Here is a 17,882-nt window from a genome sequence, read left to right as displayed (position 1 = left end):
GCATCAAAATCCGTTGCGTAGTTTCAAAGATTTAAGCGTACAAAGGGACATAGGGACATAGGGACAGGGAAAGCGACTTTGTTTTATACTATGTAGTGATGGATTATACGAAATATTTTGTCTAGCACGTATTTTTTGTTTTTAAACCAAGAAATAAGGAAATATTTAAATCCTTTGTTATGAAATCAAGCAAACATGCGAGTTTTATAGATTTAATATTACCTATGCATATTCAAATTATATCCAATAAATTATTCAAATAATCACGGATTATTAATTAATTACAACATACAATGTAAATATAATAATCAACAAACGTAATTTAATATTAACAACACATATATATAGAAATCAATTTACTTCATTTCTCTTTTAAATAGAAAATAAATCAGAAGGAATTCGGAAGGTGGTTTTATACACTAGGTAGTAACAAATTGGAAATCTTATAAACTTAATGTATCTATTGTATATTTGGTTAGAATGAATTTTTAAAGTAGAGGTCTGTGGTAAGTAATTGGTGGTGGTAACTGGTAATAGTCACAAAAATATTAAGTGCCTTGTCCAAAGGTTTTTTTTTACATTTTTACTTTAGTTTCTAAATCAATTTCAGTGTTTCGATAATTTTCGGCTGTTTCTAAATAAAATAAGTGTTCGCGGTTATTTATTTTTTATTACAATTACGTTATTTTGATATCTCAGATTACTTATTCCTTATTCTTATTCTTGAATCGTTTTTCTGCAGCAATTCTTATCAAATCGTCACTTTTAATACTAGCATTGTTCTCACTTTGTATCGCAAGTGAATTAAATTCATAGATTTTCTTGTTATATCCGTAGTATTGGACAACCGAAACTTCTGGAGCGAAAGCAGTAGGATGGAAATCAGGAGCGAATACAACACCAAATAATGTACTGGTTCCGTTTGCGTAAACAATATACAGTTTATCGTCAACAAGAATTGGAAGTAAGTCGTCAAAAATAACCGGACATTTCGGCAGAACAAGGCTGGAAGGCTCTTCAGGCAAACCGGCGACTTGTTTAACTCCTTCAGACGTTCGCACATAAAGTTTCTTGTCAGTAGTATAGAAGTATAGGTTGTCTTCATTGTCTATCACAAATTGCTGAGCGTTTTTGACATCTTCGAGTTTCTCCTTTTTGTTTCCATTGTCAGTGACTCTGTATACGGTGTTGTCGTCAGTTAAGATGTACAATACATCGGTTTCACTCTCCTTATCGATAGCAATGATATTGTCAGTGATTGAGCCGTACTTTTGAGCAGATTGGTCTTCGTCGTTGTAAAGGTACAGACCGTCACTTGCAGCTAAGAAGACTCTAGTATTGTCACCACTTGAAGCAGCAGCATCTCTTCCGTTTTCCAGAATCTTCTTCGCTTTGTTGTTTTTTAATACGTATAGGCCTTGGTAGTTAAGTTTACCGCTTTCGTCAACATCAGCTTCAATAAAGAATACGGTTAAGTTACCCACTACATTGGGATTGGGATGAATCTTAGTTGTTTCTTCCAGTATAGAATCAAAGTCGTCAAAATTTAAGGAGTTCACAGGAACCACTATCTTGACTATGTCGTGTTCGCCTGTGTACTTTACCAATTTTTCTATGAACATTTCTTTCTGTATAACACGATTTTTGTTGGGAGGGGCGGCATGAGCCAGCCCGAGTAGCAAAAGCGCGGCAAATATTTGTAGCTTCATCGTTGCACCTGAAAATTAGAACAATATGAATTTTATATTATATATTGTATACCTTATACAGTTGTCCCTGAAATCAAAATGATCTGGACTAAAGAAAATATTGATTTATCGTATCTGAGTGTACAGGCTGGAAGGTGGAATGTCAATGATAAAGTATTTGATAATATTATTTGTACAGGAGTCAATTATAAAATGACCTGTGTTTATATTAAAATATTAAAATTTAAAATACTTAACTAGGAATATATCATAGTTATTATTCTTGCAGTGTATTAAAGATGGAATTTTGGAATTACAATTTGGGAAAATTAAAAAAAAAAATAGAAAAAATAACACATCTAAGGCTGTTTTATAAACTGAAGTATACGAGAAAATAACAAGAATGTTTGAACGGATTTTAATGATTTTTGGTATCTATATTTAATTTGTCTCTGCTTTGAGATTGTAAAAAGTAAAAACCTAAGGTAAAAACATTAAAAAATCGGGCCGGTTTAGTAAAACTTTCTAATACTTAAGTTGTCCCCTTGCTACGGACGGAAAGACACACTAGGTACTATCTTTTAAATAAATAAATAATTTTAATAGATGTGAAATACTTACTGTCTCTTCAGGATATGTGTATTTTTTGCAAATTGCTTAGTTTTATAATGGCAGATAATGTGGTTATCATTATTGTTTATACAATTGAAAATTGACGATACTATGAAATTAATCTAAAAAAGTTGCATAAGATGTAATACATAATTAGTTAAAATTTATTAATTTTTTAAATATTATATTATCTATACTGACTATACTAAAACTTGTATACGTAGTATATTATTATTAGTCTGTGCTAATACTAATATTATAAAGCTGAAGAATTTGTTTGTTTGATTGAACTCGCTAATCTCAAGAACTACCGATCCGATTTGAAAAATTCTTTCGGTGTTAGATAGCCCATTTATAGAGGAACTTAGATCATTAAGGAAGGCTATAAGCTGTTTATCATCACGCTACGACCAACAGGAGCGGAGCAATGCGGGTGAAACCGCTGAGCACAGCTACTAACGAAATATACGGAATTAGTATTATTCCGAATTATACCTTGGAATAACTTTATGTTAGTTTATGCCACATGTTTTTTTAAACAAAACGGGAGGGTTACCATCTATTGTAATATATACTTTAAGGTTAGATGTATTTTAGGAGTGTTTTTTCCAGTATTGGTAAATAAGGGTGCACTCACACACATCAGTCACCGTCAAGTCACCGATGACTGATCGGTGACGGTTTGTGTACGTATCCACAAACACCAGTCACCGTCATGTTGTCCGTCAGTCACGTCGCTGGTTTGACTGAATCATTGAACACATACATCAGGTTAGTCAGTGATTAGACGTGTGTCACGCTAGAGAACATGTAGCAATTATTGACGGTAGCACGACGCTGACTGAACTGAGACGTGACGGCACCGGGTGAGTGGGGATAAAAGTATGATACATGTATGGAAAGATTATTTGACGTGCCTGACCGGTGACGTCACTGATAGATTTCGTGCCGGCGACTGTCGTGTGGGAACAGAGTCATACTAGAACTATTGATACATATTTTTTTTTAATCCTGTCCGGTGACGTGCCGTGACGGTGACTGATGTGTGTGAGTGCACCCTAATAGCGCTAGACGACCTATACCTATAGCGCAGTCATTTTTCCACACTAGAAATAGCGTTGCTTTAATATATTATCACTGTACTGTACCGGAGGCTGAATTCTTAAATAAAGCATTCATTGATATCATCTGAATAGTTGTGTTATTCATTTAGAGTGTTTCCACTTTTAACATAATATTTTTCTTCAAATATTCGTAAATAAGTATAACGAGCGATTTTTCTTTCGAAAGTTCTTTTTAACCAGTTTTAATTTATCAGACAAAGTAACACAATAATATGGAAATGACACCCGTAATGTGGGTTCAGACGCTTGCGTTCAAAGAGACATTCAACGAGCACAAGCATGTATAGTACGACATAAAAGAGATGAAATTAATTATTTTGGAACTAATTCTTTTTTCATTACCTGGCAACCCTGAATTGCCAATGTAGCTGTCAAGTTGAATAAAAATTTGTTGTTTTTTTCGTGAAGTGGAGAATTATTGAGATAAAATTGTTATTTAGAACAAGAAATTTAAATAAAAAAGGAGACATCATGAAAAAGGTTAAACGTAGCGGTGTCCGTGATGTCGTGTATAAAGTTTTTATTCGGTGTTTGTCCGAATTTCAAGCTGGAAAGTTATTGACTGATTTGGAAAACGTTTACAAACGTACAGCAGAATATACCGGTGAGATTCCATTTATTTTTGTTCAGTACTACGTAAAATAGAATATTCCATTAGTGACGAGTGTTAAATGTATGTATGTATGGCGATTATTACGTTTTCGCAATTTAATTTGAGGTTATTTGTATGTAAACAAAAACTTGTTTTTATAGTGCGACCAGCACAATTTGAGTCAAGAAGTTATATCCAATCCAACCAGCCTCAAATAAAGTACCTAGTTTAGATTTTACTACATAGTATAGTGATAATTGTTTTCATACAGCTATCTATTAATCAATCAAACCATAAGAAAAAAAAATCATATTTTAGATTTAGCTTACTAACTACTTACTAGTGTAGCGCAGGGACGCTGGCCTCCTACATTAAAAAAAAATTAATAAAATAAAGGAAGTTTTAGTTTTAAGCTACTATAAAAATATGTTAAATGTACTATTTGATTTTATTCATCTTAATTCGTTTGTTATAGGGGTTTCTGAAAGCACAGTACGCAGGATAGTAGAGGAAGGGAGTAGAAATGAAGGCAAATTTTCAACGCCAGCCAAACATAGGAGAGGTACTTCGAAACAGAGTGATGATCAGTCCTTTGAAGGAGTAGAATATTTAGATTTTGATGAATTATATTAATGTACAAAATTTATCTACAAAAAAAAAAAAAATATGTAGTTTTCAAATCGCCTTGTTTTTTTTCTACCCGACGGACCCAGAAAGAGGGTAATGTGTTTGAGCTGCATGTATGCTTGTTTGTTTGTATGTTTGATTCTATGTGCGCCTCTGCAGTCTAAACACTTGACCGATTTTTATAAAATAACTAATTCCAAATACATTTAAGTAAAATTTGACCTAGGTAGGTCAATTAAAATACTAATGTATTTTTGTCTTAAATTTACACTATTGCTACAATGAAACAATTATAACGGTTTAAATCGCGGTATTTATTTTAGATTATATAATATAGATTTTTAGATTTTTATTCTATAGTATCAAGATCGCTTGCGTCGCAGTATCAGTGTTGCTATATGAGCGACGGTGGCGCCCTCATTTATTTTCATCTCTTTTGTGTCGCACTGTAAACTTTAATGTTAAAATGTTAAAATTCTAAGGTTAAAATTATATCCAATAAATTATTTAAATAATCACGGATTATTAAATAATTACAACATACAACGTAAATGTAATAATAATCAACAAACATAATTTAATATTAACAACACATAACTATATAGAAATTAATTTACTTCATTTCTCTTATAAATCAGAAGGAATTCGGAAGGTGGTTTTACCTATATACTAGGTAGTAACTAATTGGAAATCTTATAAACTTAATGTACCTATTGAATATTTGGTAACAATGAATTTTTAAAGTAGAGATCAGTGGTAATAGTCACAAAAGTATTAAGTGCCTTGTCCAAAGGTTTTACATTTTTACTTTAGTTTCTAAATCAATTTCAGTGTTTCAATAATTTTCGGGTATTTCTAAATAAAACAATTGTTCGGTTATTTATTTTTTATTACAATTACTTACGTTATTTAAATCTCAGATTACTTATTCCTTGTTCTTATTTTTGACACGTTTTTCTGCAGCAATTCTTATCAAATTGTCACTTTTAATACTAGCATTGTTCTCACTTTGTATCGCAAGTAAATTGAATTCATAGATTTTCTTGTTATATCCGTAGTATTGGACAACCGAACCTTCTGGAGCGAAAGCAGTAGGATGGAAATCACTAGCTAACTCAACTCCATATGATGTACTGGTTCCGTTTGCGTAAACAATATAGAGTTCTTCATCAACAAGAATTGGAAGTAAGTCGTCAAGGACAATCGGACATTTCGGCAGAACAACGCTGGAAGGCTCCTCAGGCAAACCGGCGACTTGTTTAACTCCCTCAGACGTTCGCACATAAAGTTTCTTGTCAGTAGTATAGAAGTATAGGTTGTCTTCATTGTCTATCACAAATTGCTGAGCGTTTTTGACATCTTCGAGTTTCTCCTTTTTGTTTCCATTGTCTGTGACTCTGTATATGGTGTTATCGTCAGTTAAGATGTACAATACATCGGTTTCACTCTCTTTATCGATAGCTATGATATTGTCAGTGATTGAGCCGTACTTTTGAGCAGATTGGTCTTCATCGTTGTAAAGGTACAGACCGTCACTTGCAGCTAAGAAGACTCTTGTATTGTCACCACTTGAAGAAGCAGCATCTCTTCCGTTTTCCAGAATCTTCTTCGCTTTGCCGTTTTTCAATACGTATAAGCCTTGGTAGTTAAGTTTACCGCTTTCGTCAACATCAGCTTCAACAAAGAATACGGTTAAGTTACCCACTACATTGGGATTTGGATGAATTTTAGTTGTTTCTTCCAGTATAGAATCAAAGTCGTCGAAATTTAAGGAGTTCAAAGGAACCACTATCTTGACTATGTCGTGTTCGCCTGTGTACTTTACCAATTTTTCTGGGAACTGTTCTTTCCTCACAATCGTTCGTTCTTTGTAGGAAGGGGCAGCATGAGCCAGCCCGAGTAGCAAAAGCGCGACAAAAATTTGTAGCTTCATCGTTGCACCTGAAAATTTAAAAAATATGATTTAATTATATTTTATACTTTATACAGTTGTCCCTGAAATCAAAATGATCTGGACTAAAGAAAATATTGATTTATCGTATCTGAATGTACAGGCTGGAAGGTGGAATGTCAATGATAAAGTATTTGATAATATTATTTGTACAGGAGCCAATTATAAAATGACCTGTGTTTATATTAAATTATTAAAATTTAAAAAAACTAGAAATATATTATAGTTATTATTCTTGCAGCGTATTAAAGATGGAATTTTGGAATTAAAACTTGGGATATTTAAAAAAAAAAGATAGAAAAAATGGCACACATAAAACTGTTTGAAAATAACAAGAATGTTTGAACGGATTTTAATTATTTTTTGTATGTGCTTCGAAGTTCGAGTTAGTAATAAGTTTAAAAAATCAACCTTTAAAAAGTTGTCCCTCTGCTACGGACGGACAGTCACACTTTATTTTAAATATATAGATAATAGATATAATTTTAAAAGATGTGAAATACTTACTGTCTCTTCAGGAAATGTGTATTTTTTTGCAAAATGCTTAGTTATATAAATGGCAGATAATTTTGTTATCATTATTGTTTATACAATTGACAATTGACGATACTATGAAATTAGATTGATATTTAATAGTCAAAGAGCTAAGTTTTTGAAAATATCTTAATTATTATTTTGCAGAAAAAGTTCTGAATTAATATACTTTTGAATTTCGTCCTCATTTTAAAAGCCGCAAATTTGTAGTTACAAAGACTCTATCATCTAATGAAAATTCCATCGATATTGTTTCGTAATAATAAATAAACGTTTTTATACTATGTATATTAATGTTTTAACTTTTAACTTTCGTAAATGGATTTCATGATAACTTGATCGTCTTCATCTTCCATAATCATACCATCCATCCATCTTTAATTGGTCCTGATATGAGAACAAATACTTTTAGCTAAGAAAATATACAATAAAAACATACTTATTGTAATAAATCGTCATAATCATCGATCCATATACGTTCTCACTGCTGCGACACGGCCTCCTATGAGGGACAGGCCAGAATCCACCACGCTGGCCAAGTGCGAACTTATGATATGTCGAACTTATGATTCTTCGAGATGTCGGTTTCCTCATGATATTTTCCTTCACCGTTCGAGCAGTGGTGATGTTACAACATGCGAAGATAAATTGAAAAATCAATTTATTTCCTGCGCGCTCGCCTGGTCTCGAACCCCGGACTTATCGATCTTATCAAGTTAAGATATCCAGGAACAACCAACTTTTCAATTGATGTCCTAAGGCTTCAGCACTGAGCCCCTATTATATATTATAAAAAAAAAATCTATTTATTGCTTAAAAATCTTACCGAATTATTCGTCAACTCTTGGACTATATCAATACTAAAATTCTAGAATATATTATAATTAATGATAAACAAGATATACCTTATCTAAAAAAGTTGCATAAGATGTAATAATTAGTTAAAATTGATTATTGTTTAAATATTATTATATCGAAATGTATACCATTTTTTTTTTAATTATACTTTTAATACTTTTAATTTTAATTATTATACCTTTACAGACGAACGGCAAGTTGCGAACGGCAGAGGCTATTTCCAGGCTTGCAGTTGCAGTTTTGTGTTGACGGCAAACTGTAAGCGTTTGACGTTTGACGGCATCCGTTTTTGCCTGTCGACGACAGCCGTCGACATATTAACTGCTTCCGCCGACGTGCCGCCGACTGCCGTCAACATGTGGCGACGGCTGAAATAACCTCTGCCGTTCGCAACTTGCCGTCCGTCTGTTAGAACGCTTAAATTTTAAAGATTAATTACATAGGGACATAGAAAGCGACTTTGTTTTATACTAATTGTAGTGAAGCTTCATTCCTAGAGTTTTAAAAATAATAGGATAAATACATATATATAATAATGTTTTATCGTCTTATAGTATGCGCATGTCTTAAGATTTTAATTTCGTTCTTTTTAAATTATCAGTGCGCGTAGGTGCAAACTGCAAATCTTTATATTGGTATTGAATTTAAAAAGGCCAGAAAACTTAACTTTAATATAATATTATGGCCTATTGTATTGCAATATCTGCATAAGATTGCTAATATGTATGTATAAATGTATTAGTATGCAATAAATGATTTGAATTTGAATTTGAATTTTGAATTTGAAAAAAAAAATAACTGTGGAGTTACCATGATGTCTTGTAGCAGTATTATTTCCAGTGTGGGAAAGTAAAACGTGGCAAGTAGCTCGGCGAGCAGCCCGGCAAGTAACCCGGCAAGTAGCCCGGCAAGTAGCACGGCAAGCTCCCGGGCGCTTACGGTACAAACAAAGAAACACGGGCGCAGGCACAAACAAAATGTATGCTTGTGCCTGTGCTTGAGCTAGTTGAATGTCACTTTGAACGCAAGCGTCTGAACCCACCATAAGATAACATAGTACGGGGACTGGATTTTTAAAATATAGTACTATTACCAATCATTGAAATCACCATAGACAACGTCGTGTTATAGATTTTGGGTGTTTAGAACTGAACTTATGGAAGGACAACTTTTTAATGCGAAAAATGGAAGGACGAGTTGATAAGGGATGGAAGTTTTTATGAAATTTCGTTATTGTCAAACCTATTTTGATGAAATTTGGTACTAATGAAGATAGAGCTGTATTTGGAAAAGGAAAAAATCGTAGAAGGAGTTGAAATAGGGGATGCAAGTATGTATGGAAAAAAATAGATGAATTGATAGATGTGAAGTCCCATATCCCCTAGTGGGGTAAGGGGCAGATGCATTTTTTATATATCTGTTTCACTGATCGATTTTCTTTAGGGACAAGTCGGTGATCAGCCTTCTGTGTCCTACCAGACCGAGACATTTTTTTTTCTTCGTCTCCACCGGGAATCGAACCCAGGACCCCTCGGTGCTACGCTCACGCGTCAACCACTGTACCAAGGAGGCGGTGAATTGATAGATGCAACGGGGCGAAAAGTTGAAGAAACCTCCCTCCGGTTTGTTAAATTTTTTCTAGTTCTCACAATTTGAAGGTGGTCTTTTGTTATGTTATGTATGGAAAATCTTGCATGATACCTGATAGCTAAACATTATACTTTTTAAATTTATTACTATCGGATGGATTTTTGTGTACAAAATCTATGTACAAAATACATAATTTATGTAGCAGCTATGTTTGTAAAGTTATTACTCATGATTGTATGTTAGAGTTTCTAAAATAAAAATTTAAAGGTACATCGGTTACCAATTTAATAAATAATTATCATGTCAGAAATGGTAGAAATACTTAAGGACAGCAGGTATTAGAACATTTACAAGTATTTTGTTACCTAAACAAAGTAATATCATTAATTTTTGCTTATTTTTAGTTATGAATGTTTATGAGGTTTCAGGTGTTTCGAAATAAAATGAGAATTCAGTTATGTGATTGTTTTATTTTAAATACTATTTAAAACTCAGTTAAATTAAACCTTATTCTTTTGGGCTCGTTTTTCAGTAACAAACTTAAGTAAACCATCGGGGTTTGCACTCCTCTTAGATTCCTCTTCATTCAATAATGCAGGTACATTGAATTCGTAGATTTTCTTGTCAAAAGCGTGGTATTGGAAGAGTGTCGCCTCTGGACCAAAAGCAGTGGGCATGAAATCAGGTGCAAATTCAAGACCATAGAATATGCTGGATCCATTCTTGTAAACAATGTACAGATCACGGTCAACGAGAACTGTAAGACCCTCTTCAAGAACAACCGGGCAATTGACCAGCACAATGCTGGAAGGATTTTCTGGCAAACTGTCAATTTGTTTCACTCCTTCAGATGTTCGCACATGTACTTTCTTGTCAGGTGTATAGAAGAACAAATTACCTTCGTTATCCAGTTTAATTTGTTGTGCGTTTTCGATGTCTTCTACTTTTTCTTTCTTGTTACCATTGTCAGTGACTTTGTATACAGAGTTGTCTTCAGTTAATATGTATAATACCTCACCTTCGCTCTCTTTAGCGATACCAATCACACTATCAGTAATAGAGCCGTACTGTTGCACTGAACGGTCTTCACCATCGAAGAGATACACACCGTCACTTGCAGCTAAGAATACTGTTTTCTGATCATCAACTGAAGCAGATGCATCTCTTCCGTTTTCTAGAATCCTCCTCGCTACACCGTTCTTTAATGCGTAGAGACCGTGGTAAGTACGCTTTCCGCTTTCATCAATGTCAGCTTGAGCAAAGAAAATGGTTACTTTGTTGATATCTTCTGAGGTCTTATGCGATGTCATAGCCTCTTCTACGGCGGAACTCAGGTCTTCAAAGTTTAAAGCGTTAAGGGGGACCAATAGGTTGACTATTTCATGTTCGCCTGTGTACTTGACAAATGATTCGGAAAAGTATTGCCTTGTGATAATCGTAGTATCACGAGGGACCCTTCCGGGAGGGACGGCGCAGGCCAGCCCAAAAAGTAAAACCGCCGTAAAAACTTGTAGCTTCATCGTGTTACCTGAAATATAGAATGATATGGGTTATTATGGTGTCTTATAGCAGTATTGTTTCCCGTATGGGAAAAAGATGGCGCTAGACAACAGGGGATGAATTTAAATGTGATTTAAATACTGATAGTAAAACAATTGCTCTTAAAATCGACTTGTACTATCAAGGGGACAATCGATGATGCTTTGTCGTATCAAAGAGTAATAATTAGAAACAAAAGTATTATGTTTATTATCATCATAATACTGTCATATTAAACAAATCTAATTATATTTTGGGGAAGGTTAGATATCATGTCATTAATTAAAAAAACCGTATATAAATGTAGATTGTAGATATATGCACAATATTATATTTAATAATAGACAAAAAAATATAAAAAAATTAAAAGACGTGATATACTTACTGTCTCTTTTTGATATGCTGATTTTTTTGCATTTTGCTTATATTTATAAACGGCAGATAATGTTGTTATCATTTATGTTTATATATTGGGCTATACATTGAATTTAGATATAGTGTAAGAGCTTTTGCATACAATTTCTATTTTATAGATTAACAGAACAAGCGATTTGAAACACGTTTAATTTGATACGCAATCATCGAGTGAAAGTTTCATAGAAATCGGTTCGCCTTTTACTAATATCATCTCGGAAAAGGCAGAAAGATACATGGATAAAAACAGTTTTAATATATTAATAATATAGTATTCAAATACCTAATTATAAATTGTAGGTGTGTATTTTATTAATTTATTTTTAAAATGTCCTTTTTAAAAAATAATATTCGATGTGTCATCAAAGAGTCATTCGTGTCAACTCGATAATGAGAATTTTAGCTAGGAAAAATTTTTTTTCTATAAATTTATAGGAAAAAAAGTTACGTTAGTTATTAATTATAAACTGATTATTTTTAGTTCAAATCCCTAAAATGCACGTCAACTCTTGGACTATATCAACTCCGAAATTCTAGATTATTTTTTTAAGAAAACGAGATAAGGTGATACACCTTGTATCACCTTATCTCATTAAAAATGTCCAAAACAAAATAATTAATTGTTATTGATTTCTTTTTATATGACGAAACAAGATTATTTCGGTTTTTACATTGACGCATTTTATAGTCAATGGTTTTTAATACTGTAATGTGTGAGTATTTCCCCAAATTATAGCTGGAATAAATTAATTACTGCGTTTTAGGTATTTAGGTACAAAATATTAGAGCGTTTAAACAGACAAACAAACTCAGCTTTATATTGTTTGTGTAGATAAAATAAAATCAATAATAACTAATTATTCCGTCTCGAGCATTTTCTTTAGATAAAGTCCATCTCGTTTGTTAATAAAAAAATAATCTAGAATTATAGTGTAGACATAGACTAAGAGCTGATATACAATTCAGCTATTCTTATAACTATATACCTATCAATAATATTTTTTTTTTGAAGTGAAACTTCTTTAGACGCGTCTAGAGTAAAATTTCAAGGTCGCGTCATGGCAATACCGTCACATTAGGAGTAAGGCGACGATTTTGAGATTTTTGTATCTTGCCAAAGAAGTTTCACTTCACACACGTGTGCTCGGCACACACGCTCTTTTTATATGATACTAGCGGTCCGCCCCGGCTTCGCCCGTGGTACATATTTCGCAATAAAAAGTAGCCTATGTTCTTTCTCAGGGTCTAAAGATTATCTGTGCCAAATTTCATCAAAATCGATCCAATAGTTTATGCGTGAAAACCATACATACATACATACAAACCTTTCCTCTTTATAATATTAGTATAGATAATATTTGGATTATATTATATCATTAAAATCCTAATCCTGTCCTAAATCATATTATAATGCGAAAGTAACTCGTTTTGTCTGTCTGTCTCTTCTTCATCTACTACTGAACTGGTTTAATGAATAGATAGAGACCTGAGTAAGGACATAGGATAGTATTAGTACCGCAATTCTTACGGGAACGGGAACTACATGGGATACCTACCGTTGTCTATTGGACTATCACTATATTATAAGGCTGTTAGTACAAATAGGTGAGTTTTATAACAAATTTGAAATCATTTGTCAACTTAAAAGTATTTATTATAGGTATATACTTAGCTATCCAGTTAACCATGAATATAGTATGTATTATGTAGTAGTATTCAAGTAGTTATGAAGTAGTATTCAATGCACTGCTCTTTGACTAGACTAATTCCAAAAATTTCGGTACATAAACAATAATGATAACCACATTATCTGCCATTTATAAAACGTATTTTACAAAAGATCAACATACCAAAGAGAGACAGTAAGTATATCACATCTTTTTTAATTTATTATTATATCTACATATTATAAAAGAAAGTGTTTGTTTTTTTCGACTATCGTATAAACGGATAAACATTTCTGCATTTTCATCTTCTTCTCTTTCACTGTTTCTAAGTTCAATATAAAGAAAATGTTTTTATTATAACTTATACAATATGCATTGATGTTTAACATCTCAAATTCAAATTCAAATTCAAATTGCTTTATTTGCAGAATGTAGAATTACAAAGATGTTTGTAGATACAGATAATATAGATCCTTAAACATTCTGCTCGTAATTGAGCGTGCAAATATATTATAAACTACATACATTAAATACAATATTATATCCCACAACACTTATAGATCCCAATACAGTAGCAGAAAAAGATTAAAATATCTATACTTAATCTACTTAAAATATCTATATTATATATTATTATTAGTCTGTGGCTGAAGAGTTTGTTTGATTGTTTGTTTGAACGCGCTAATCTCAGGAACTACTTGTCCGATTTGAAAAATTATTTCGGCGTTAGATAGCCCATTTATCGAGGAAGGCTGGCTATTATCATCACGCTAAGACCAATAGGAGTGAAGTAATGCGGGTAAAACCGCGGGGCATAGCTAGTTGTAATTGTAATTATTACAAACTAGCTGTGCTCTGTGGTTTTAACCGCAGTGATACTACCTACAAGATATATTAAACCTTATGTAAAGGGATCTTAAAAATTAATTTTCAAATGTGGTACGAAAGTTTCTAAGATTAGCACGTCCAAGCAAGCAAACAAACAAACTCTGCAGCTTAATACATTAGTATTGATTTCATAATGGAATGTCGCCCTTGAATCTGTCAGAACAGATAGGATACATAAATAAATAACAATAAATCAATAATTATTTAGTTATTTCTGTAAAGCAAGGTCACTTTATAACTAAGTGGCTCCTGCACAATTAATATTATCAAACATTATCACTGACATTTCACCTTGCAGCCTGCATAGTGCATACGGATCATATACGCATGTAGATAAGTCCTAGTTTTATTATTATGAAATGGTAATAAGAAATGGTATATTGTAATTTTTTGAGACATTAGGACTCAGAGCATAATAATTAGGTAACACAATCTTTTAACAAGAATATGAAAAAAAAAATTAGTTGTCTGTAAAGTCGGTTTACTGACGATAGTTGAACGTGTCAACGTCCGATTGTGCTTCTTTGTCGCTCGTTCCGCGCTCTCGCTTGCACTTCAAACCTTACATGGAACGCCTCAGAGCGAGGTAGAGATTGTCTAATCTAAAAATGAACGCCCCTCCACTAAACTTAATTGTTTCAATGTGTGAGGACAAATAATTATTGAACCACTTTATATGTGTGCGCGCGTCGATTCTACTGCAAACTTTGACACTCGCGCACTGATTTGTCAACTAATCGGGCGATCAGTTCAGGTGCCTAGCATTGTATGGCGGGGAGAGCGCACTATGTACGGAATGACACGTCCGTTCTGTCGTGCATCGCGTCATTTATGCACTAGTTGGCCAACTGGTCCTGTCGTTCGGGCATGGACGTGACTGGAGGACTGAACGACCAATGAGGCAGACCAATTTGTGTGTATTGCGTCTATACACGTACTTTGAATGTGAGCGTAAACACAGTGGAGGGGCGTTCATTTTTAGATTAGACAATCTCTAACGCCGCATGAGTCATGTTTTTTCGTGCGTGCAGCCGGCTCTATCGAATTATAAGACGTTGTCCCGTCAAAAACCGATTGTTAATTTATGCCTTTTCTGAAGCCACTTTTTTTACCACTTTTTACCTCTTTGTTTACCACTACCAAAATTATGATGATTATCGTTGTAACTAATTTACAAGTCAAAATCCGTTCATACTCAAAAATCACTTCCTTCTTTCGTATTCGAATCAATATTACAGCTGCATTATCAATATTAAAATTTATATTATCATTTTCAGATTCCACGATGGAGTTAAAAGTTTTTACCGCGCTATTATTACTCGGGCTGGCTTATGCCGCCCCTCCCGCTCGTGACCCTTATCATGTTACGCCTATCAAGAAAGAGTACTTCTCTGACAAATACGTCAAGTATACAGGCCAACACGACATAATCAATATAGTGGTACCCCTAAACGCCATAAATTATAACGCTCTAAACTTCAAAGTAGAAGATTCCAACGCTTCAGATGAAAATCGCCATTTAACCGTATTCTTTACTGAAGTTGATGTTGACGCAAGCGGAAAACGTACGTACCAAGGTTTGTACGTATTAAAAAACGGTGTTGCGAAGAAGATTCTAGAAAATGGAAGAGATGCCACCGCTGCTGTTGATGACAAAAAAACAGTATACTTAGCTGCAAGTGACGGTATATACCTTTACAATGACGAAGACCAATCTGTTAATAAATACGGCTCTCTCACTGATAATATCATATCTATCGCTATAGCTAGCAAAGGCGATGTATTATACATCTTAACTGAAGACAACTCAGTTTACAAAGTCACTGGAAACGGAAACAATAAAGAGAAACTCGAAGACATCAAAAACGCTGAGCAAATTAAACTAGATAACGAAGACAATCTGTTTTTCTATACTTCTGACAAAGAAATTTATGTGCGAACATCTGAAGGAATTAAAGAGATCATAGGTCTGCCTATAAACTTTTCGAAGGCTGTACTGGTGAAGCCTCCGATTATTGCTGAAGAGGGTCTCGCAGTTGTTGTTGACAAAGCACTGTTTGTTATTAACAAGAAAGGAGGCAGTGTATTTTACAGTATTATATTTGATTCCGATGCTGTTCCCACTGGTTTCGGTCCAGAAGCAACAATTATCCATTATTACGCATTCAACAAGAAAATTTATGAATTCAATCTGATTGCGTTATTAGAACGCAGTGAATTGAACGAATTGAAAAAGTATTTGGGCACCAAAGCCGATAATATAGTGAATCTTGCGACCGAAAAACGTAAAAATAAAGAATTGGAGGTTAAACAAGCTAATATTTAAATAAAACAAGTAAATAACTGAATATTTATTTTATTTCAAAACACCTGAAAACTCTCAAAAGACAACAAAATATAACAATGAGTAAAAATGCAAGAAATTATTTTGATTAACCAAATACTCCTATTACAATGTGTCCTTTGAATCTATCACTGACATGACAATATTCTTTAAATTAATGGACCATCGCGAAGGTACTTTAAACATTGATTTCAGTAACATCTCCAATACATTAAATTCATATATTTTACCATTAATAGCTGCTACTACATATAACATAGAATCAATGCTAAATGCTGATGGTTTTTCCTTTATATGAAAATCTTTTTTATCACTCGTTCCATTGGAATACATTATATAGAGAACACCATCAGCAAAAAATGGTACACAATTATCCATAATAAATGCAGGTCTTAAGAGTTTTACATCACTAAAGTCACCAGTTACACTTGAGAAAAATGATATTAAATCTCCATTTGGTGTTGCAACTCTGGGTAATTTGTCTTCACAAGCTAAATAGTAAATATTATTCGAGGTGTCCAGAACGAATTCCAAAGCGCAGATTATTGACGTAATTTTAGTTCTGACCATTCCGTGTTTCTCAAGTTTGTATATTCTGTTTTGTGTCGTTAAATAGAAGATAATATCTGAACCGTTTGCTTTTTGTATTTGGACGATGTCGTCACGGAAGGGGCCGAACTTCTTGGCTGATAGGCTTGTTGCATCATAAACATATACACCGTCTTTAGCACCGAAATAGATCGCTTTATCGGGTCCATAATCTGATGTTGAATCTCTTCCACCTTCGAGGATTTCATACGCAGCCAAACCTTCTAGAACGTAAATACAATGTTCGCCTTCTAAATTTTTGTCGTGAACCGTAAAAAATATCGAAGGAATGTCTGAATGTTGGACGTATGAAATTCCATCAGCTGGTACTAATAGTTTGGTTATATTATGATTTGTTGTGAAGATGACCTGTTCTTCGCTGAATATTGATGTGTATGGTTTTTGATAGGCTGTGTATAATATATTATGAGGTGTAATTGATGACGTTAAACATGTTAGAATTAGGGTGATACAGCGCATGTTCCTGAAACAAAAATAGGTAAATTTATTAGGTCCTTGAAGCTGTAATTGAGTGTGTGTTTTATAAATGGTACTGAGTCGATTATAGTGTTGTTTTACACCATTAGGAAACTTAAATAATATAAATAGATATCTTATATATAAAATTCTCGTGTCACAATGTTAGTCTGCATACTCCTACGAAACGGGTGGACCGATTCTCATGAAATTTTCTGTGCATATCGGGTAAGTCTGAGAATCGGCCAACATCTATTTTTCATATGTACCACGGGCGAAGCCGGGGCGGACCGCTAGTGTTAATATATGTATTATATGGTAAGATTATTATTTATCTACACAAGCCCGGTGTGAATATTTGAGCCTGTGAATATTGGAGGTTATACTTA

The 17,882-nt window shown here is 33.5% G+C and overlaps 5 protein-coding genes and 1 long non-coding RNA gene across 6 annotated transcripts in view; 2 read left to right on the top strand and 4 right to left on the bottom strand.

The window, feature by feature from the left end:
• Window positions 1-660: 660 nt before the first annotated feature.
• Window positions 661-2,326, bottom strand: LOC149896755 (uncharacterized). The gene is made up of 2 exons (XM_090117288.1): window positions 2,310-2,326; window positions 661-1,717 (listed from the first exon to the last, which is right to left on the bottom strand). Exon 2 carries the CDS (start codon window positions 1,707-1,709, stop codon window positions 705-707), a length of 1,005 nt encoding a protein of 334 aa, XP_089973414.1. The 5' UTR covers window positions 1,710-1,717; window positions 2,310-2,326; the 3' UTR covers window positions 661-704.
• A 1,445-nt stretch (window positions 2,327-3,771) lies between these two features.
• LOC149896754 (uncharacterized) lies at window positions 3,772-5,078 on the top strand. The gene is made up of 2 exons (XR_016458279.1): window positions 3,772-4,028; window positions 4,492-5,078. It is a non-coding gene; the product is annotated as an uncharacterized LOC149896754 (long non-coding RNA).
• Window positions 5,079-5,549: 471 nt separating this feature from the next.
• On the bottom strand, window positions 5,550-6,654 carry LOC149896753 (uncharacterized). The gene has a single exon (XM_090117250.1). The coding sequence runs from the start codon at window positions 6,574-6,576 to the stop codon at window positions 5,569-5,571; it is 1,008 nt and encodes a 335-aa protein (XP_089973376.1). The 5' UTR covers window positions 6,577-6,654; the 3' UTR covers window positions 5,550-5,568.
• A 3,372-nt stretch (window positions 6,655-10,026) lies between these two features.
• On the bottom strand, window positions 10,027-11,096 carry LOC149896752 (uncharacterized). Its single transcript, XM_090117305.1, has one exon. It carries the CDS (start codon window positions 11,094-11,096, stop codon window positions 10,077-10,079), a length of 1,020 nt encoding a protein of 339 aa, XP_089973431.1. The 3' UTR covers window positions 10,027-10,076.
• A 2,267-nt stretch (window positions 11,097-13,363) lies between these two features.
• LOC149896751 (uncharacterized) lies at window positions 13,364-16,432 on the top strand. The gene is made up of 2 exons (XM_090117353.1): window positions 13,364-13,391; window positions 15,362-16,432. Exon 2 carries the CDS (start codon window positions 15,370-15,372, stop codon window positions 16,408-16,410), a length of 1,041 nt encoding a protein of 346 aa, XP_089973479.1. The 5' UTR covers window positions 13,364-13,391; window positions 15,362-15,369; the 3' UTR covers window positions 16,411-16,432.
• Window positions 16,433-16,435: 3 nt separating this feature from the next.
• The window catches only part of LOC149896742 (uncharacterized), a 349,544-nt gene continuing 348,097 nt past the window's right edge, over window positions 16,436-17,882 (bottom strand). Inside the window, exon 3 of the mRNA XM_090117355.1 lies at window positions 16,436-17,500. Within this exon, the coding sequence (XP_089973481.1) occupies window positions 16,534-17,496 (963 nt within the window). The 5' untranslated portion in view covers window positions 17,497-17,500 and the 3' untranslated portion in view covers window positions 16,436-16,533. The remainder of the gene's footprint in view (window positions 17,501-17,882) is intronic.

The sequence above is a fragment of the Colias eurytheme genome, chromosome 27 (genome assembly GCF_061535395.1).
Source record: "Colias eurytheme isolate Ceu_HAF_F1 chromosome 27, ilColEury1 Martin Lab GWU primary, whole genome shotgun sequence".
Lineage (NCBI taxonomy): Eukaryota > Metazoa > Arthropoda > Insecta > Lepidoptera > Pieridae > Colias > Colias eurytheme.
Note: the sequence above shows the minus strand (reverse complement) of the source record. Positions and strands in the feature narration are given on the sequence as shown.